The 21262-nt window shown below is 40.3% G+C and overlaps 1 protein-coding gene and 1 long non-coding RNA gene across 2 annotated transcripts in view; one reads left to right on the forward strand and one right to left on the reverse strand.

Annotated features, from left to right (window-relative positions):
* CAP2 (cyclase associated actin cytoskeleton regulatory protein 2) overlaps positions 1-21262 on the forward strand; it is a 140497-nt gene that overhangs the window by 7851 nt on the left and 111384 nt on the right. The window contains exon 2 of the mRNA XM_022586729.3: positions 20539-20660. Within this exon, the coding sequence (XP_022442437.2) occupies positions 20540-20660 (121 nt within the window). The 5' untranslated portion in view covers position 20539. The remainder of the gene's footprint in view (positions 1-20538; positions 20661-21262) is intronic.
* Positions 39-17225, reverse strand: LOC149748141 (uncharacterized). Its single transcript, XR_016394551.1, has 3 exons — positions 11729-17225; positions 4862-5078; positions 39-4780 (listed from the first exon to the last, which is right to left on the reverse strand). It is a non-coding gene; the product is annotated as an uncharacterized LOC149748141 (long non-coding RNA).

The following is a 21262-nucleotide window of genomic DNA, read 5'->3' on the forward strand; positions in this document are numbered from 1 at the left end:
TTTATCTTCCAGGTCACTTATCCGTTCTTCTGCCTCAGTTATTCTGCTATTGATCCCTTCTAGAGTATTTTTAATTTCATTTATTGTGTTGTTCATCGTTGCTTGTTTCCTCTTTAGTTCTTCTAGGTGCTTGTTAAATGTTTCTTGTGTTTTCTCTATTCTATTTCCAAGATTTTGGATCATCTTTACTATCATTATTCTGAATTCTTTTTCAGGTAGACTGCCTATTTCCTCTTCATTTGTTAGGTCTGGTGGGTTTTTGCCTTGCTCCTTCATCTGCTGTGTGTTTTTCTGACTTTTCATTTTGCTTATCTTACTGTGTTTGGGATCTCCTTTTCACAGGCTGCAGGTTCGTGGTTCCCGTTGATTTTGGTGTCTGTCCCCAGTGGCTAAGGTTGGTTCAGTGGGTTGTGTAGGTTTCCTGGTGGAGGGGACTAGTGCCTGTGTTCTGGTGGTGAGGCTGGTGGATCTTGTCTTTCTGGTGGGCAGGTCCACGTCTGGTGGTGTGTTTTGGGGTGTCTGTGGCCTTATTATGATTTTAGGCAGCCTCTCTGCTAATGGGCGAGGTTGTGTTCCTGTCTTGCTAGTTGTTTGGCATAGGGTGTGCAGCACTGTAGCTTGCTGTCATTGAGTGAAGCTGGGTCTTGGTGTTGAGAGGGAGATCTCTGGGAGATTTTCACCGTTTGATATTATGTGGAGCTGGGAGGTCTCTTGTGGACCAGTGTCCTGAAGTTGGCTCTCCCACTTCAGTGGCACAGCCCTGACGCCTGGCTGGAGCGCCAAGAGTCTGTCCGACACACAGCTCAGATGTGTAGCACAGGGAACTCTACTCAGTACTCTGGAATGACCTACAAAGGAACAGGATAAGAATTCTCTTCAGAAACCCTGCTAGTGTTGGAGGGTCTCCTGCAGAGGTGGGGGGCGGCTGAGGCTCACCGTGAGGACAAGGACACTGGCAGCACGAGATTTTATTTTTAATTCATTAATTATGTAATATACATAAGAATAATTTGCTAAGTTTATGTAAGCTATAAACATTATATTCAATGACCACCTGTAACCCTGTCACAGCTTTAAAAACTAGGGCGTAAGAACTAGATAATTGTGAAAAGGTAACCCACAAAATGGGAGAAAATGTTTTAAAATCCTATATCTGGTAAGGAACTTGTATCCAAAATATATGAAGAGTTCTTACAACTCAACAATAAAAAGATAAATAACCCAATATAAAAATGGTCAAGATATCTGAATGGCTATTTCTCCCAAGAAGATATACAAATGGCCAATAAGCATATGAAAAGATGTTCAATATCATTATTCATTAGAGAAATGCAAATCAAAACTACAGTGAGATACCACTTCACACCCACTAGGATGGCTAGAATCAAAAAGTCAGTTAATAAGTGTTGGTGAGGATGTGAAGGAATTGGAACCCTTATACATTGCTGGTGGGAATATCATCTGGTGTAGCTTCTTTGGAAAACAATTTGGCAGTTCCTCAAAAGTTAAACAGAGTTACCATGTGATACAGCAGTTTCACTCTAAGTATATACATCCAAGAGAAATGAAAGCATATGTCCACACAAAAACTATACACAGATGTTTATACTGACAACATTCATAACAACCAAAAGGTAGAAACAATCCAAATGTCCATCAACTGATGAATGGATAAATATAATATGGTATATCCATACAATGGGATATTATTTGGCCTTAAAAAGAATGAAATACTCATACATGCTGCAACAAGTATGTACCTTGAAAACATTATTCTGAGTAAAAGAAGTTAGTCACAAAAGACCACACACTGTATGATTTTCTGTTCATATGGAAATATTCAGACCAGGGCAATGAATAGAGACAGAAAGTAGATTAGTGGTTTCTTAGGGATGGGGGTTGATGTGAGGGGTGGGTGGTAATAGTTAAAGGGTATAGCGTTTCTTTTTGAGCTGACAAAATATACTAAAATTAACTGGTGATGGTTTTGAACATCATCATATTGTACACTTCAAATGGGTGAATTGTATCATATGTGAGTTGTATCTCAATAAAGCCATTAAAGAAAATAAACAGAAGGCTAGAAAAAAAGAACTAGATTGTTACCTATACTGTTGTATCTTTCTTTATGCCCTTCTCCTATGCCATTCCTTGTGCCCCTCCCAGCCCTGGATTTTGTGTTAACCATTACCCGATTTTATTGTTAAATAGTTTTATGACATATGTAAGTATTCCTACATAATTTTGTTTACCTTTGCTTGTTTTTTTGATTTATAAAAAGGGTATATATAGCCTCACTTTTACAAAACTCAAAATTAAGTTTTAAAGAATTATCCCTATTACTGTATGTAACTGTATATTATTTGTTGGCAAATATTCCACGGTTTATTTATCCATTCTCTTATTGTTGAGCATTAGGGTTGGTTCCCATGTTTTGCTGCTTTGGAGACTCTTTTTCCATGTGTCTTGACACATGTGCAAGTTCTTCTGTGTGAATGTGAATATGCCATGTATTTTAATGACCAAAAGCGAAGTTGATTCTCCTTCTGACTTATACATTAATGGTATATCCCCAGCTTATTCATTCCCCCCAAACCACCAAGTGATTAGAACTGATATCCTGACTTCTCATCCCATTTAAATTCTAGTTGTAATATCTATTTTCTCATGTCCTCAGAGGTGTGGAAAAATACTATTCTAAAATTTTACAACTGAATTTCACAGCAGCCTCACTTAACCCAGTCACTTACAGGCATCTTCATCCTCTTATGTCACCTGGATTTAGGATAGGACCGAGGACAACTTTATTAAATCCAAGGGATATTATTTTAAGCAAGGTACATAAGTGGTTACTAAATTTCACTAACATTTTTCTTTGTATGTGTATAGTTCTGGGTGCTCTAGTGTTCCTTGTCTTTTTTTAAAAAAAAGATTTATTATTTTATTTATTTTTGGCTGCTTTGGGTCTTAGTTGCGGGCACACGCGATCTTCACTGAGGCATGCAGGATCTTTCGTTGCAGCATGTGGGCTTTTCTCTAGTTGTGGCATGTGGGTTTTCTCTTCTCTAGTTGTGGCATGGGCTCCAGGGTGCCTGGGCTCTGTAGTTATGGTGCGTGGGTTCCAGAGCGTGTGGGCTCTGTAGTTTGCGGCACACGGGCTCTCTAGTTGAGGTGCACAAGCTCAGTCATTGTGGCACACAGGCTTAGTTGCCCGATGGCATGTGGGATCTTAGTTCCCTGACCAGGGATCAAACCCTCATCCCCTGCATTGTAAGGTGGATTCTTTACCACTGGACCACCAGGGAAGTCCCTGGTCTAGTGTTTCTAACATGATTTAGTTTGGTTATCCTGGTAAAAATAAGCCAATTGGAAATGCGGTGTTTTAGTCTTGGGCTCTTTCTAGGTCTGCCCTGATTCAGGCTATGAGCTTTTGCTGTTCATTCAGGAGATTTCTACTTGTACTTGGAAGGGGGCAAGCACCCTAAGGTCAGAACAGGCTGTTGTAAAAGAGTTTTAGAGTTGTTTTTTTTTTATTGTGGTAAAATATACATAACATAAAAAGTTACCACTTTAACATATACAATTAATTCAGTGGCATTAGGTACATTCACAAAGTTGTACAACCATCAGCACCATTCATCTCCAGAACTTCTTCATCATCCCAAACTGAAACTCTGTTCCCATTAACGATAACGCCCCACTCCCCTCTTCCTCCAGCCCCTGGCAACCTCCATTCTACTATCTGTCTTTATGAATTTGCCTATTCTAGGTGCCTCATATAAGTGAAATCATGCAGTATTTGTTCTTTTGCATGAGCTTTTATATCCAGGGAAATTCCATCTTGTTTTGTTTTTCTAAAGTATACCCTTTTCCCACTTATGGAAAACATTTTCTTTTACTGAGAAATTATGTAATAATTTATATTATTTCCCTTTCATTATACAGCCCTATATAGGAAGGGACATAGGAAGCTGTCTAAAACAATAAGAAGAACTTTCAGTTATTACAGATGTGACCTTCATCTGCCCTGTCTACTTAATTAGACATCTAATAATCCTCGCTTCTTATTGACCACTTAGCCAAAAGGAGAAGGTGTAATAGTCCCCAATTTTTAAAATTTTGCACCTATGTGATGAATGGATGAATTAGGTAACCTTTGAGGTTCCTAATGGCTCCCAGCTTCCCAAAATTGAAAGGCCATTCTGCAATATAAAAGTCTAATCTAAAATAATTCTTGTTTTGTAAGAAGGGTATTAAAGAGCAGGAGAGTGGGAGACTGAAAACAGAAGTGTGGTGGTCTAAATGGTAGTGTTGAAGAGGAGGATGGTCCCGGAGGAGCTAGATGCTTCTACTCACCTCTGTCCAGGGGCAGAAAGCTCAGATATCTGACATAGTGAGTAGGTTGATGGAAGTGTCCATTTAATTAGTTGCTTGGCATTAGGTAGACTCAGTGCAGAAGTCTTTCCCCTGGCATCATCTTCTAGCATGAGAGAAGCAGTGGCGCGAGAGATTTTCGGGGGTACAGTGCAGGTTCACAAATATTTAGGCAAAATTTTTAAAGTTTGAGTATTGATCCCCCCTCTGTTTTCGTTTCTTATTTGTTTCTTAGTACTCTCATGGTGCCCTCTGACTGTTCAGAATTCCCGCTGACAACCCTCTATTCCCTCTCCTTCCGCCCTGCTTCCAACGGCCTCTCTCTTCATTAGGACTCCTCCTTCTCAGTGTCTCTTATGAATGGAAGGTGGATGATTATCTAAATAAAGTTCTTCAGTAACTGAAACTTTAAAAAAGAAGTTTGTTAATGCAAATGAGTCTCTACGTATACAGAATTAGGGGTGAGGTTCATTTTTATGCTTCTTACTTTAGGCTGAGAGTCTTCAAACTGGGTGCATTTACTATATGCAAAGACTTCCCTAAGGTCCATGCACATGAGTGTTTGAAGAAAATAAATTTACAAATCTTCATCTTTCACAAGTGCTTTTTACCTAAGACTGATCTTCTAGAGAGTGGGTTTGTAACGGAGATGCAGGTTCCCTTTCACGCCTCCTTTTCTTTTACAGATCTTGTGTTTTCTAAATCTTTGTTAAAACAAAACAAAACAAACAAAAATAACCAACTGAAAGTTCAATCTAATTAAATTGTAAACTGATGTTAAAGGATAAATTTTAAAAGACAATGAAATCATGATTCTCATACATATAAAAAAATTAACATTTAAAAAAGCATCTTAAAAAATGAGAGAGCCAGAAAGGTCTTACGATCAGTTGAAAGGAGACCATTGATGGGAATGCTAAAATAAATGGGAATGCTAAAATAAATTTGCTTAATAGATGTAAACAAGCTTCCACCACAGTGGGAGAGGGAAGTCCAATGAAGTTCCACAGGATAAGTTTTATTTGCATGCCTATAGACAGTTATTACTTGCTTTACTATCAGTTTTCTATAAGTTAACTTTTTAAAAATTAATTAATTAATTAATTTTTGGCTGTGTCAGGTCTTAGTTGCAGCATGCAGGATCTTTCATTGTGGCATGCGGGCTTCTCTCTAGCTGTGGCACACGGGCTGCAGAGCACATGGGCTCTGTAGTTGTGGCACATGGGCTCACTAGTTGTGGCATGTGGGCTCAGTAGTTGCGGCACGCAGGCTTAGTTGCCCCCCGGCATATGGGATCTTAGTTCCCTCACCAGGGATCGAACCCACATCCCCTGCATTGGAAGGCAGATTCCCAACCACTGGACCACCAGGGAAGTCCCTACAAGTTAACTTTTATCTCTACAGAGTTGTAAAACAGCCTAGTTGTAGACAACAAATGGCTGAAATAACTCAGATGGATGCGTAGTTAGCATACTCACTAAATTTCAGTCTTCCCCAATTTTTTCTTACACTGGTGATTTAAATGATTTTGATATTTCATCACCATGTGATGTTTAGAATATAACTCAAGGAGTTCAAAAAATTGAATGATATTTCTATTACAAAATTTCATCCATTTGCATCTCAGTTCCAGCATTTACATTGATAAAAACAAAAATTGAGAATCGATGTTCAAGCTTGACTCATTCTGGCAATAAGTATACTCATCCACATATGCATGAGATAACTGAAAAATAAAAGAGCTCAAAAGAGAGAGGTTTCCAATTTTAAAAAAATGCTTTTTATCGACATTTACTAAATATTTGTCAACATTTGTAATATTTGTGTTTTGATAAGTTCATTCTAATAAGAGTTACAGTGGTAACAATTAGAAGAGCACTCTTTTTACCATTGAATTTAAATAAATAAATAAATATATATATATGCTTTTGATGCAGAAAAGTATGATAGGGTAATGAATAAAAGACATTAAAGCATAAACTATATAAAACTAGGATAAACTCTTATAAGGCAAAAAGAATGGAAATGTAAATTAAAGGAGAAATATAATCATGCAAAAATTTTTGACTGTCAGAGAGCAGCCTGTTTATGTATTCTTTTAAAATGAATGATGATGAATTTCAATGGATGTATTTCAGCAAGTGATAAAATAGTTTTACTTTTACATGTCAACATTTACAGAGTACTGGAAATTACATTCTTCACAATAATAAACATTTTGGTGAAAGTTTTTACATGTCAACCTAAAAATGTGCAAGAGGGATTTACAGATTTCTTTTAGGTTATATACAAGTAAGAATTTGAAAATCCCTTTGAGGCTCATCCTGCCTCTATTTTCTGACCAAAAATAAGAGTCTGATGTGACAAACCATTTCTGCAAGTTTAGTATTGATAAATGAACCAATTCATTGATTGATACAGTGAATCCTTGTTCTACTAGATTTAGAGAAGACATCTAAGAACTAAAGTTCGGGGCTTCCCTAGTGCCGGAGTGGTTAAGAATCCGCCTGCCAATGCAGGGGACACCGGTTCAAGCCCTGGTCCAGGAAAATCCCACGTGCTGCGGACCACCTAAGCCCGTGCACTACAACTACTGAGCCTATGCTCTAGAGCCTGTGAGCCACAACTACTGAGCCTGTGTGCCACAACTACTGAAGCCCATGCACCTAGAGCCCATGCTCCACAGCAAGAGAAGTCACTGCAGTATGCCCACGCACTGCAAGGAAGAGTAGCCCCCGCTCGCCACAACTAGAGAAAGCCCGCGCGCAGCAACGAAGACCCAACGCAGCCAAAAATAAATAAATTTATTTTTTAAAAAAAGAGAAAAGAACTAAAGTTCTTAATACTTGTGACAGCTCTCCAAAGAGAATGATAGCCCATCACATTTTATTTATTTCTTTTTAGGCAGTTATATCTTCACTCATCTTTCTTGTTCTTCCCTTGGAGGCAACTCACTGTAATACATTACGTGTTTATGTGTATAATAACCAGACAGATAGCACTCTTTGGGTCTGTAAATGTATAGTTTTCACCAAGTTTGGGAAGTTTTTGGCCATTTTTTCTTCGAGTACGTTTCCTACCTCAGTCTCTTTGTCCTCTCCGGGAATTCCAGTGACATTAATATTAAACCTTTTAATGTTGTCCCACAGGCTTTTTAGGCTCTGTTCACTTTTTCCTTCAACCTTTTTTCTCCCTGTTCTTTAGACTGGATAATATCTACGTCAACTTTATTGATATTTTCCTTTGTCATCTCTGTTCTGCTATTGAGCCCATCCCATGCATTTTTTACTGTTTATTGTATTTTTCAGTTCTAAAACGTTCACTTGTTTCTCTTTTATAGGTTCTGTGTCTCTGCTGAGAACTTCTGTCTTTCCATTCATTTCAAGAGTGGTTACCATTATTTCCTGGAGCGTAGTTAAAACAGCTCCTATAAATCTATCGGATAATTCCAACACCTGTGTCATCTTGGGGTTGGCATGTGTTAATTTTCTTTTCCTTTGAGGATTGATCACATTTCCCTGGTCTCTTGCATGTTAGATATTTTTTTTATTGAATTCTGGACATTTCGAGTATTATGCTGTGAGAATCAGGTCCTTTCGAAATGTGCAGTTTTTTGTTTTACCAGGCAGTCAACCCAGTTCTGTCTTGCATTCTGTGGGCAGTGGTTCCAACATCATTTCATTTTTCAAAGCCTTTGTTCTGCTGCCTTGGGTCCCATGGAAGCACTATTTAGGGGTTAGCATGGGACTTGAACAGTGGGACTTGAGCAGAACTTACGTTGTAGTTCAGTTCTCAAAGCCTTTGAATCTGTCCCACGCATGCACAGCTCAGGGGCGAGACTGGGGTTTGCACTGGTTCATGCACAGCATCAAGGGACCCCCTTCTTTAGCTCTCTCCTCTCTGGGATTCTTCCCACACTCTCCTGCCCCTGTGAGCCTTTTTTTCCTGGTCTTCTGGCCAGAAAGACTGGGTTTCTTTTGAGGTTTTAGCTGCTCACGCTGCTGCAGTATGGTTTCCCCAAGACAGGGGCCATTCTCAGAGCAAAGCACTGAGAGAAAAGTAAGAGGGAAAAATGACAGGGTTCTGCCTACACTCTTTGGATCACAAAGGTTCCTTTTCCCTGCTCCTCTGGCAATAAGACCAGGTTTTTCTTGGAGAAATTTTAGCTGTCTGTGCTGCTGCTTGCTCTTCTACCATGCAGTTCTGTGACTGCAGCCACTCTTGGAAAAGAAAAATGGAAACAACAAAAACAAAAACAAGAAAACAAATAACCCAGACTTCCCTTCACATTCTTCCACTTATAGGGACCCCCTTTCTAAGTCTTCTGGCTGAGAAGAAGAGGGTTCTCGTGGAGTTTGTGGCTTGCACCCCCTGTGCAGTTCCAACCTCAAGTCAAATCTGAAGAGAAAAGAGGAGAAAGCCCAGGAATGCACTCCCAAATGGGTTCCTTTTTCAAGTTTTGATTGCCCTCCTCAATCCTCCTGCTGTTGTTCATTCTTCAGAGCCAGGAGTTTCTTCTTGCATTTTGAACACAGTTTAGAGTTTAGAGAGCTTACTACTTCTGGACTGGCACTGGTAGCCCCTTCTCCTTCCTTATTCCCTTTCCCCTCTGTTTTCCCTGCACCCCACCATTCTTTCCTTTCTTCTTTGCCTTTTTTCTCTCTTTCCTCTTTACTTTGGGCTCCCAGGTCCAAAGAGCAAAAAGGAAGAACTTCGGGCTTCCCTGGTGGCGCAGTGGTTGAGAGTCCGCCTGCCGATGCAGGGGACATGGGTTTGTGCCCCTGTCCGGGAGAATCCCACATGCCACGGAGCGGCTGGGCCCGTGAGCCATGGCCGCTGAGCCTGTGCGTCCGGAGCCTGTGCTCCACAACGGGAGAGGCCACAACAGTGAGAGGCCCGCATACCACAAAAAAAAAAAAAAAAAAGAAGAAGAACTTCTAGTCTTTTGGTGGTCCACAGGTCTAGTTGAAAACTCTGATTTTGTCACAAGTAATAAATCAAAGTCAAGTATGGAAGTAGACCCAGGAGGCTGGAGACACATGAAATAGCAAAAAAAAAAAGTGTTGAAGGAGAGCTCTTGGGCCAAATTCATCACCTGGCTATTTGAAATCAAATGATCCCACTTGCATTTGTTGAAAATATCCAGGTATAAAATGGGCCCAGCACTTAAGAACTGATTCTCAGAGTTACTGGATCTGTTATTCAGTTGTATGTAAATCCTACAGTGAATGCTAGAATTTTGAGTTTAGAAGGAATTTCAGCAAACCTAGTACCTTCATTATTCCAGAGAGACATGGCATTCTTAATGCAGAAATGCCAGTTTAATAAAGTAAAACATTTCTAGTCATGTTATGAGAAACAACTGACTATATGAAATGATATCCCCTTTTATGCTTTCAGTCAGTAGCGTTTCTGCAGTTTATTTGCTCTATGGCATGGTCTTAGAAGTATAATGTTTGAGATGTTACCATCATTGTGTTTGGGGGACAGGAGAGGTGGTAACACATGCAGTAACAGTTCACGGTTGAGCACTCACTGGGTACAGATCACAGTGATAAATGCTGTAGAGCTTTCAGAGATAAATTATAAGAATGATACCTGGGCATCACTTTGTAATTCACAAAGTTCACTTTATCACCTCCTTTAATCTTCCCAAGCATCCTGAGGAAGGTGTTATTATTATTAGGTAGAGCTTCAGGTCCCTACTTGAAGCTGCCAGCTATCATCTCATATCACTGTCTGCATTTCAAACTCAGATGTCGAGAACTGAGCTCCCATCTTCATTAGCTGCCTTCACTCCCTGTCTCCATTTTTATTGGTACCACCCTATCCCGAAGCAAGACATCTAAGACATCCTACCTTCTCCCTTTCCCTCTCAACCTCATTTAATCCATTTAATCCTTTCTCAGATCTTGCCTAGTCTATACCTCAGATCTTCTTCAATCCACTGTCACGTTCACGGTGAATTCCCAAGTCTCTTCCCAGCTTTATCTACCACTCGTTCTAACTACTCATCAATCCCTTGTTCCTTGTGCTTTCTTAGGTAGCTCCTGGCACATAGTGAGTGCTCAATAAGTACTTTCTGGCTGTAATGCTTCCATATGGTTGCATATGCTGGGCGTGGGCTCAGGAATGCCTTCCTTACCTTTCTTCTGAACACCACCTCCTCATCCTTTGAGATTTCGTTTAGCCTCCCTACTTCTCAGGGCTCAGTGAGTACGCACCCTTCTCGACCCCCTGCACACATTCCCACGTGCACCTGTAACATTCCTGTGCAACTCTATTGTACTGTTTCCCAAAGCATGGGCCCTTGTACTCTGAAGTGTGCTGCTTAAAAATGTGTGTTCCTGAGAATACCCAGAACCACTGAATTAGTATTGCTGGGAGTGGAGCCCAGGAATCTGCATTTAGGAAGCTCCATTTCTCCCCAGTGATTCTGATGCACAGAAGAGAGAGGAGCAGTGAGAACTGTGCTCTATTCTGTCACCTATCTTGGCCTGTACAACTGGTTCCGGGAGCGAGGGGTGCGGCCATTCAGAGCAACCTCTGGTTAAGTTTAATTACCACCTATGACTTTGTTGGGAGATAAGACTGGCAAAGTCCCTCAGACTTAACCGATTTTCAACCATATCTTTATAAAGAGGAACAGTACCTATTTTTGTTTGTTTTTCATAACTTATTAAGGTACAATTTTGCATACCATAAAATTTGCCCATTTTAAGTGCACAATTCAATAATTATTAGTACATAATGCAACTGCCACCACAATCCTATTTTAGATCATTTCCATCTCTTCAAATAGAAATTTTGTGCCTATTTGCTGTAACTCTCCATGCTTCTCCCCAGCCCTAGGCAACCACTAATCTACTTTCTGTCTCTATGCTTTTTCTAGATAGTCATATAAATGGAATCATAGAATACATGGTCTTCTGGTCTGGTTCTTTCACTTAGCATAGTGATCTTGAGGTTCATCCATGTGGTAGCATGTGTCTGTGCTTCATTCCTTTTTATTGATGAATAATATTCCACTGTATGGATAGAGACCACATTTTGTTTATTCATTCATCAGTTGATGGACATTTGGGTTGTTTCCTGTGTGTGTGTGTGTGTGTGTGTGTGTGTGTGTGTGGCTATTGTGAATGATGCTGCCATGAACATTTGTGTACAAGTCTTTGTGTGTGTGGAAATATGCTTTTATTCCTATTGAGTAGGTAACTACAAGTGGAATGGCTGGACAGCATGGTAAATATGTGGTTAACTTTTTAAGAAACTTCCAGCCTTTTTCCACAGCAGTTGCACCATTTTACATTCCCACCAGCAATGTAGAAAGGTTACAGTTTCTTTACATCCTTACCAGCACTTGTTATCATCTGTATTTTTGGTTGCAGCCATTCTGGTGGGTATCTTCCCTTCACCTAGGGAATGTATAACCTGGTGGTTACAGATAGAACAGATAACCTAGTGGGCGTCTCATCGTGGTTTTGATTTGCATTTCCCTGATGACTTGATGTTGAGCATCTTTACGGGCAGTGTTGGCTATTTGCATATGTTCTTTGGAAAAATATCTATTCAAATATTTTACCCATTTTTAAATTGGAATACTTTTCTTCTTGTTGAGTTTTAAGTGTTCTTTACGTATTCTAGATACAAGGTGAGCAATACTTCTACTTTATGGAGGGACAAAAGGCCCATGGAAACCCTACTCAGGCTGTGGTAGCCTGGCCAGCAGGGACTCCATGGTTCTTCTTTTTCCAGTGCCAGGATGTGGCCCTTGAGGAACTCCTGGAAGCATCTCTTTGACCTCTGCCTCCTCCACAGCCTAAGCAAGAGCAAAAGGGCAGTGTGGGAGCACAGGAATAGAAAGAGTCCGTAATAGCATATAGGAGTGTAGAAAGGTGGTCAGAAGGGGGAAGGGATGGAGCTCCTTTTCAGTAAAGGGGTCTTACCTCACATTTAGCTAAGGGAGTTCCCACTTCATGATGGGAATGTGACAGGGGTCTGTCCGGGTCCCAGTCAGCATTCAGAGTCTATGATTTTATGTCTTTGTCCTTACCCAGCCTCACCACCCCAAGTCAGGGCACAGCACCAGCCTTCAAGATATACTTAGATGTTCCCTTGGTCTCAGATTCCACTGGACTCTCTTCTGCTGAAATAGCCCAGTCCGCTGTGTCCTGGTATCCTATAGCGCTGGCTGTCCCCAACAGCCAAACTGTCTGCTCCTCAAGGAAATCATAGTCCTTGAGAATAGAGTCTGTGTCTCATCCACTTGTGTAGCTCCAGCAACCAGCACAGAACATGGCTCAAAACATATTTGCATACAATTGTCTTAAGTCAGTGAATGAAGAAGAAGGAATGAGTTCATGTATTGGAAGTGAGAAAACTGATACTCAGGTTAAGTGATCTGCCCAGAGTCACACGGTTGTCACTTAAGGGATTGGGTCTCAGATTCAGATTCTCTGATGCCAAAAATGCTTTTTCCACCACATCAAGCTATGAGTCCCAGCCTCTTATCTTCAGAGATTCTAACTTAGAGGAGAAATATTTATACTACAAGACTGACCAGGGATGGTTCTGAGGAGTGACGCCACCAGCATGGAGAGGGCAGATGGGATGAGGAGGTAATTTCTATATGTGGTTTGTTTATGTTACCCTTCTGTACTCTACTCTTGATTTGATGGACATGACAGGAAGTAAATACCTCAAGGGAGGTTATCTCTGATTTGTGAGAAAAGGGATGACCTCTTGGAGGGTTGGGATTGGGAGAATGGGTGCAGCAGTGTCTAGAAGGGCCCTGGAAGAAGTGGAAATGGCAGAACTGTGGCAGAGAAGAGGGATTGGGGGCCTTCCATTTGGGAAGGGGTGAGTTGTCTCTGTGACGGGCTCTTAGGAACCTGGTGAGGTGTAGAGCTGGGGTGAGGGCCTTTGAAAATCAAGATGAGGTTTGCTTTTTTCTCCGCAGTGGAACATAGAGGCTTTATAGGAATCAGTTGTCTAATCAGGATCTCATATATATTTTCTCCAGTTCTGTGAAAAATGGAAAGTGTTCTTTCACTTGTATAACTCTCTGCTCTCTCCTATCCTGATTACACTGTTTCAAAGCTCAGAGACTCTTGAAACTTCTTTGCAGTAAGAAGAAAATGGTGGCTTTTTTTGCTGTTGGTGAGAAGCGGGCACCAGAAATTCCTATAGGAAACTAAGGGAAAGATATGAAGGCGGGTACCTTGGCGATGTGAATGTGTCTCTTAGTGAAATAACTCCCTGGCTTGACTGAGCAGGACCTGCTTCCAGCCCTCTCCCACTACAGCTGGGCAGAATATGTATTTTAATCACTTTTGATTTTCTAGATTGTGAGCGTTTGCTTAGCAGATAGTGAGGACTAACTTAATGAAGAAAACAGGCATATTCAATGAGCCAGTCAAGGAACGAATGAATAAATACCATGGCTTGTTTCTTCTGTACTGTATAATATTACCCTAATTAGTAATAGTGGCTCACAGGATCACTCCCCCCAGTGATTGGTAGTTTCCAGAGAAAAGAAAGAAGGTAATTGATATAGTCTCAATAAAGACAAATAACAAACTAGGAAAGTCTGGTATGATGATAGTTTAACAAATATTTATTTTGAATGTGGGTGGACTTATAGAGAAAGTCGTCCATTGTGATTATATTCTGCAGAGAGCTCACATATAAGCCAGCTGCCCTGCCTTACCATGAGACATTCTTCAATTTCCTGTCCTTCAGGTCTATTTTCTATGTAATCTTAGGCTTGTGAATTTTGGAATCGCTTGGATCTGGGTTTCCCTTACAGAACCAGGGGAGAAACTCACCACAATTATTTCTGCACCTTTGGCCTAGTGAGAACTTGAAACCAGCAACCTGGAAGACTTAGCTCTTTTATTAACCTGAAAATGTTACCAAAGGAGCATTTACTAGTTTTATGAATTTGCCATGGGAAATTTACAAAACTCTTTGGACAATGTGGAGTTTTTAAAATTTTAAAATCCTAAAGAAAAAGGAGCTATGGAAAGCCCAAATGTTCACATTAGGGGGAGCAAGGGTGCTCTTTCAAATCACAGGAGGAAGCCACTGAGGGTTTCAGTGGGAAAAACTAATCTAGTATCTCGTTTTATTTTTTTTATTTTTAAATTTTTTAAAAAATTTATTTGTTTTTATTTTTGGCTGTGTTGGGTCTTCGTTGCTGTGCACAGGCTTTCTCTAGTTGCAGTGAGTGGGGGCTACTCTTCGTTTGTGGTACGTGGGCTTCTCATTGTCCTGGCTTCTCTTGTTGCAGAGCACGGGCTGTAGAGCGCAGGCTCAGTAGTTGTGGCGCACGGGCTTAGTTGCTCCGCGGCATGTGGGATCTTCCTGGGCCAGGGCTTGAACCCGTGTCCCCTGCATTGGCAGGCGGATTCTTAACCACTGCGCCATCACGGAAGCCCTAGTATCTCCTTTTAAATGGAAATTTCTCCTACGAAAATCTGGCTTTCCGCCTGATCTAGGATTATGTCGGTGAGTGGGCAGGTGAGGGAAAGGCAGTGAGTGGTAGCCAATTAATTAGTCAATCAAAAAATATTTATAGAATTCTCCATGTGTGCAGCAGCATGCAGACTCAATGGGAGATACAAAGAAAGTAAGATACAGCCTCAGCCCATGAAAAGCTGGGACAGGTCTTCTTGGGAGGCAAGGTGTGCATGTGCTAGCAGAAAAGATGGCACAAGGCAGTATTTTAATTGGGCAGTCTGTCTTGTAGGTACCAAGTGTGTAATACAAATAGGCTGTTATTCTGGACTTATCACCATTTACTCTGTGCCGTGGTGTGCCAACTGTTCAAAAGCAGCTATGAAAGCTGCTTTTATAACTGGTTGGACTGAGGAGTTAGGGCCTTAGCAGACCCCCTATCACTGAGCCTAAGATGGTTTGGTTGAGAAAGTATGAAGGATGAAGGAGTGTTTTTTTCCAAAAATGGCTCCACAGAGATTATGCTTGTGTCCTTCTCAGAGGACTATTTAAAAGCAAAAGAGTCATTATAAAAATGTTCGGGGGGGGAACTTTGTGACTACAAAATTACTAATTACCTAGCAAAATTTTTATTTTATAGTAACCATTACACACGGACTTGAGAAAACTCTTTTCGAAATGTTGGAGGAATAAGTACATGGAAGAGGAAAGTGAAATGTTGAAAAAAATAATAATAAGGGTGTACTGACCTGAAGTTTTCAGCTAGTCATTTCCATTGGCCAGATCTAGATGATTGCTTAACATTTCAAGTACACGAAAACTTGATGTAGTGGTGTGTAGACCTAACTATTCCCATAAGAGCAATGCAAGATGGGATATCTTCATGACAGTAGCTAACATGTTTGTCACTGACCACGTGCCAGATTTTTTATGTTTTTACATGCATATTTATAGCAATCCTATGTATAGGTAGTACAAAGCAAAACAAAATCAAGCTCTTTTCCCAAAGCCCCCCTAGCTAGTAATTCCAAAGCCAGGGCCTCTCTATACTACCCCAGTTAAATATAAGCAAAGCAATTGAGACCTTATAAAAAAGGTTTGAAAGTGTGGGGAACTCTCCCTTTCTGAAAACTGCTGTGAAAAAGGATAGAAATACTGTTTCTCTTCAGGCTTTAAGTGTAGTCATTGGACATTGGACATAAAATTGGACAACGTTAGGGACTAAAATATCTGTAATTTAATGATGGGTTTTATAAGATGACCAGTGAAGCAAAAAAAAAATTTTTTTTAAAACAATGACAGCTGCCTTTTTTCCCAGGAAATTGTTTCTAGAACACCTTATTATTACAAGACAGTATATGAGAAAATACTGATTGGCAATATTCTTATTGAAGTGTATGAAGTTTTTGTAAATGTATGCAGTTGATGTGAGAGAAGTTTGAATTCTAAATATTTAGAATGCTAACTTCTTTATTTGAAAGAAACAAACTTGTTTTATAAACTCACCCAGAGACAAACAATATGCAATTGCCCGTTCTCCAATCTTTTCTACACGCTTGAAAATCACTTATAAGAAAATATTTGATCAAAAACAAAACATATTACCATGAAAGTTCAGAACATTGGGGATAAAGAGAAGATCCCCAAAACTGGGGATAAAGAGAAGATCCTCCAGAGAGGAAAACACAGGTTACATCTAAAGGTTGAAGAATCAGAGTGGCTTTGAACTTCTCAACAGTTGCCTAGGAAGATAGAAGAAAATGGAGTGAAGCCTTTTAAATTCTGAGGAAAATATCCAGCCTAGAATTCTACACTCAGCCAAACCAGCAGTCAAAATATAGATATTTTCAGATTATACAAGGTCAGACTTGTATAATTTCATGTACCTTTTTTCAGAGGACAGTACTCTTCCCGGTTAAAGTGCCCCAAGAAAGAGGATGATATAGAATCCAAGAAACAGGTGATCCCACACAGGAGGGAGGGCAGGTGGAGGCAGAGCCCAGGTGACAGGTGTGCAGCAGGCCTGCAGAGCAGTCTTGCAGTTGGAGTGATTCGCCAGGAGAGATGCCTCTGAGAAGAAAAAGCTAAGAGAATTCCAAATGTGTTTGGCCCTTTGGAAAGGAGACTTATAGAACTGGGGGAAGAACTTGGAGATGAGTAATTATTTAAGTACAAAGAAAACAGAAGCTGAACGACGCGGCTCTAGGAAAACAGGTTGTGCAAAACATGGAAGACAATCGTAGCACACCTCATGACTCAGCTGTGAATAATCGTAATTATGTTAACACTGATGATCGGTCACACAAAAATTGTGATATAACGCTATTGGGGGGGGGGACAAGAGGAAATATGCATTAATGTGCTGGTGGCGATTGGGCAATAGAAAAGTATACCCTCATGTTTTTGGTGCGAACTCAGTGGATAATGCCTAAAACTGAAGAAAATAAACAAGACAGAGATAGAACCATGCTATTCAGAGATAAGGAGGTAATTACTAAAAGAAACAGCTGAAATAATTGAACATGGTTGACTCTCAAGACAAAGAATGAAAGGAGGCAGTCAGGGGACTGTTGTGTTTTTGTGATAAGCCTTGTAGAACTATTGACTGTAAATTCTTTGCATTGTTTGATTTAAAAAAAAACTTAAAAAATGAAAGGGGGAAATTCAAATAAGAAAAAAATGACAAGGATGAGTTACACTTCCTGTTAGAAAGAAACTCAAAATACTCAAAAATTAATACAAAACAAGGAATTAAGATTAATCTCAAGTATAATTTCCTAAAACATTAAAAAGAGAAAGTCATGAAATTCTACGTTCCTCTCCCTTTTTCTTTCCACCCGTCCTCACACTCTGGTCAAATGTTTGTTTATTCTCGATTAGCTGTAGATTATAGGGGAACCTCAGCTTGGGGTTGCCTTCTACTTGAATAGGACGACGAGGAAATCTGGAGGCCAAGTTTGAGCTGCATCATCTAACCCAGTCTCTTGATTCTCTAGCTGTGTATCTGGCTTCTCTTTGCTTCTCCTCAGATTCTTAGAATTTCTTACATCCAGCCATCCTGCCATATCCCCCTCCTCTGTTGGCTTCCTGATCCAAGCTCATCTGTCTGTCCACCTGGCCCTGACTCATTCCTTAGCCTGACCTTGCTGCCTACATTTGCTTTGACTGCCCTATCCATTTCCTCAGCCTAATTCTTAATTCCTGGCTCCCACCTCCTCATCCAAACTTGGCTAAATCCACTTTGGAAAACCAAGGCGAATGGAACTGCCTGGGAAGAATTTGGAGAATCCACAGCTCTGCCCTTTCTTCATTCTTGAGAGCCTGGCTGGCAGCTGAGGGCACATGTGGGGGGAAGTGTGTGTGTGTGTGTGTGTGTGTGTGTGTGTGTGTTGGGAGAAGAGGGCACAGCTGTCTTGGACTGTGTCATTTTCCCTGGGAATGCTAATGTGTATTTTTGATATCCTGGTATAGTCTTTCTTTTATTTGTTCTTCCGTGTCTCTTAGAAACTGTTCTAAAATTTAAAACCCAGAGGCATCTTTCCAACTTGCGTGAGCTGTATTTTGACCTCTTAAGAGGCTGTTGCCAGACTTTAGCTCCTGGTGATTTTACATGAAGTGACATCTGATTCGCTTTTAGACTGCATTCCACACCAATCTGCCCAGCCCTGCAGTTTATGGGCTCACTCCTGCTGTCTTTCAACATATGGAGCACTATTAGATAGTGTGAGTTTGAGTCTTGTCAGGGAGGCTGATTAAGCCACAGTCAGGGACATCAGTCCTATGTGTGAAATGTACCAGGCCTTGCTGAACAGCTCTGGGAGTGGCTGGAGGTGGTTGGTGCTTCTCTGTTGGGGGACAGGGAGCTTGCTAACAAAGCAAACACATTTTTTTCTATCACGGGCTAGGTCTATGGTGGTAACATTTGGCACGTTGAGTAACAGGGAACATAGATAACTGTGAACAGATGGGCAACTATTAAAAGATTTGAGCGGCTTTTATCATTTCTCAATTGGCCTTCACCTACCTACAGGATACCCAGTTCCCTTGTAAGATTACGTAAAGAATTCAATTAAATTTCTTCTTCCTTTTTTTTTTTTTTTCAATTGCGATGGAAGCAAAAGCTCTGACGTTAAGAGGAAAAGAATAGATGAGAAACTTCTAATTTTGAATCCCCTTGGGATTAGCTGCTGATTTCAGCTGCGCAGAGAACACTGCCCCATATTTTGAAAGAATAGCTGCTGGCAGTTTCAGAGGAGATGACTTTCCAAAATAGACAGTGAACTCCCCCATCCGTATCTGGTGACCATCTGACATTTGGACACAGAAGTACAGAGCCATCCACATGTCTTGATATGTATAACCTTGCTTTTAAAAATGGCAATGGCAAGTCATTATTATGCTTAAGCTCAAAACTAGCGGAATACAAAATACAAAAGAGAAATGCATTACCTTGTTCCCAGCAGCAACAGAAAATATTTACACACCTTAGAGCAATAAAATTTCTCCATACTCTGGGGCAGTGTTGTCTCTGGTGCAGGAGCATGCGAGTCCTCTTTGGCTCAGAATGATACCAGGAAAGTTCATAAGAGTGAGAAGGACTCTGGACACTGATTAAGATGAGGCATGTTTCCCTCTCTGGAGCAGCAGCCTGATTTGGCCCAAACCAGTCATAGGTTGGTATGGTCAGAGTTATGGTACCTGTACACTGGATCTCATGAACCTGGCCAAATTCGATTGGGTTCCATTCATCAGAGGTGGCCTTAATAACATTACAATCGAGGGCCAATAATTTTAAAGTACTTGTCCTCAAGCTACTCAGTGTAGCTATATATAATAAAATCTGTTTGGAAGCAGGAAGGATAGATACCCAGCCCCACTTCTATTCTCAGTCCCTTAGCTTCAAAACCCATTTATCCCAGCCAAGAGTGCTGGGTAAATGAAGATCCCTGTGTCCAAAAACAACCCCGCCTAAGACTAAATTTTTTCTAGAAAGATCTAGCAGCAAAGGGAAATAACCATTTTTATTATTTTAAATTAAAACTTGCACCGTTCAGAAGAATTGTAATTTAAAATAATTCATCAACAAAAATGCTGGAACAAATTATAATAAGTAGAAGACAGCTCTTGGAGGGGCTGGTCTCTGTTGCCTGCTAAATGATGCAGTTTGATAAACTCATATATCTGTGCTAGGCTCTTTGGTTTAAGGTAATTGAGTAAACAAGAATTATCATTGGGTTTAGTGTCCCCTGGAGAATGATACTTTAACAGAAAGAATTATTGGAAATAGTTAAAATGTGCTGTCACCATTTAGCAGAAACGTTGGTAATATATGTTCAGAGGCTTTTAAGTAAATACTATGTATAAATTGTATCATAGAACAAAGAAGCATCCAAGGAGACACTTGATCATGGTGTAAAGAGAATGAATATTTGTGTATTGCAATATGAGGCTTGTAAACATCACTGAAGTGAATAGAAAATAAGCTCAATATAATTTGTTATTTTTTTTCTGCCCCAAGTTTTATGGGTTTTTGTTTTGCATTTCACCTATTTTCCTGACATGTAGAAGTGCTCTCTAGGTAATTAAAGCCGTAGCCATTCTGAATAATTTCTGTTTTCCTTCCTGCTGATGGTAAGTTTAATGGTGTCAGCTTGCTAATCCTTCCTGATGCTCACATGGCCTCCATTTGTGCCGGTGTTTTCCTAGGATGGCAGAGATGCAGGGTCTTATGGAAAGACTGGAGCAGGCCGTCGGTCGACTGGAGTCGCTGTCTGCAGGGTTACACCGGCCTCCTGGGGACTGTGGGGAAATTAACGGTGTCAGCGGAGGTAGGGCCACCAACTGTTGTCATTACTGATCTCTATGTGGGTCAATTAATTTTGTACCCATCATATAGTTCTCATGAAATATTTCTGTCAACTTTAACTCCCCTACTCCTTCCTTTATATGTGACCGTGACATTAACCAGATGCAAGCGATCCCTGAAAAAGAGAAAGAGAAAAAGAAAAAAGTCTCAACCTACAAGCCACAAAAATTTCCTGTATCTGCGCATGTTAAGAGCATAATCCATGAGCCAAATGTCATTATTCTTTCGTTTTAATGTTTATGCTGCTCTTCCACACTCAGTGACTAAATATATTATCTAAGTAATTATCAAAAAGAAACTAATGTTCCTTATTAGAATGTAAATTGGAAGGAATTATCATTCTGCACATTTTAATTTTAAAGAGAACAAGTCATTAAATTTAAGAACTGCAGTTTTAAAGGAAGAGAGTCTGATGTGAAGCCAAATATTACTTCGATGTAACATGACCACATCACATTGTTTTACTTTTGCTTATTCCTTACCAAACACGTTTTTTAAATTATATGCTAATACCACAATTTTTAAAAAAGATTTTAAAAATTATGTGATCAGACTTATAAAAAG

Source organism: Delphinapterus leucas, chromosome 10, assembly GCF_059928025.1.
Source record: "Delphinapterus leucas isolate spDelLeu-1000000601 "Yukka" chromosome 10, BTC_Dleu_Yukka2, whole genome shotgun sequence".
Taxonomy (NCBI): Eukaryota; Metazoa; Chordata; class Mammalia; order Artiodactyla; family Monodontidae; genus Delphinapterus; species Delphinapterus leucas.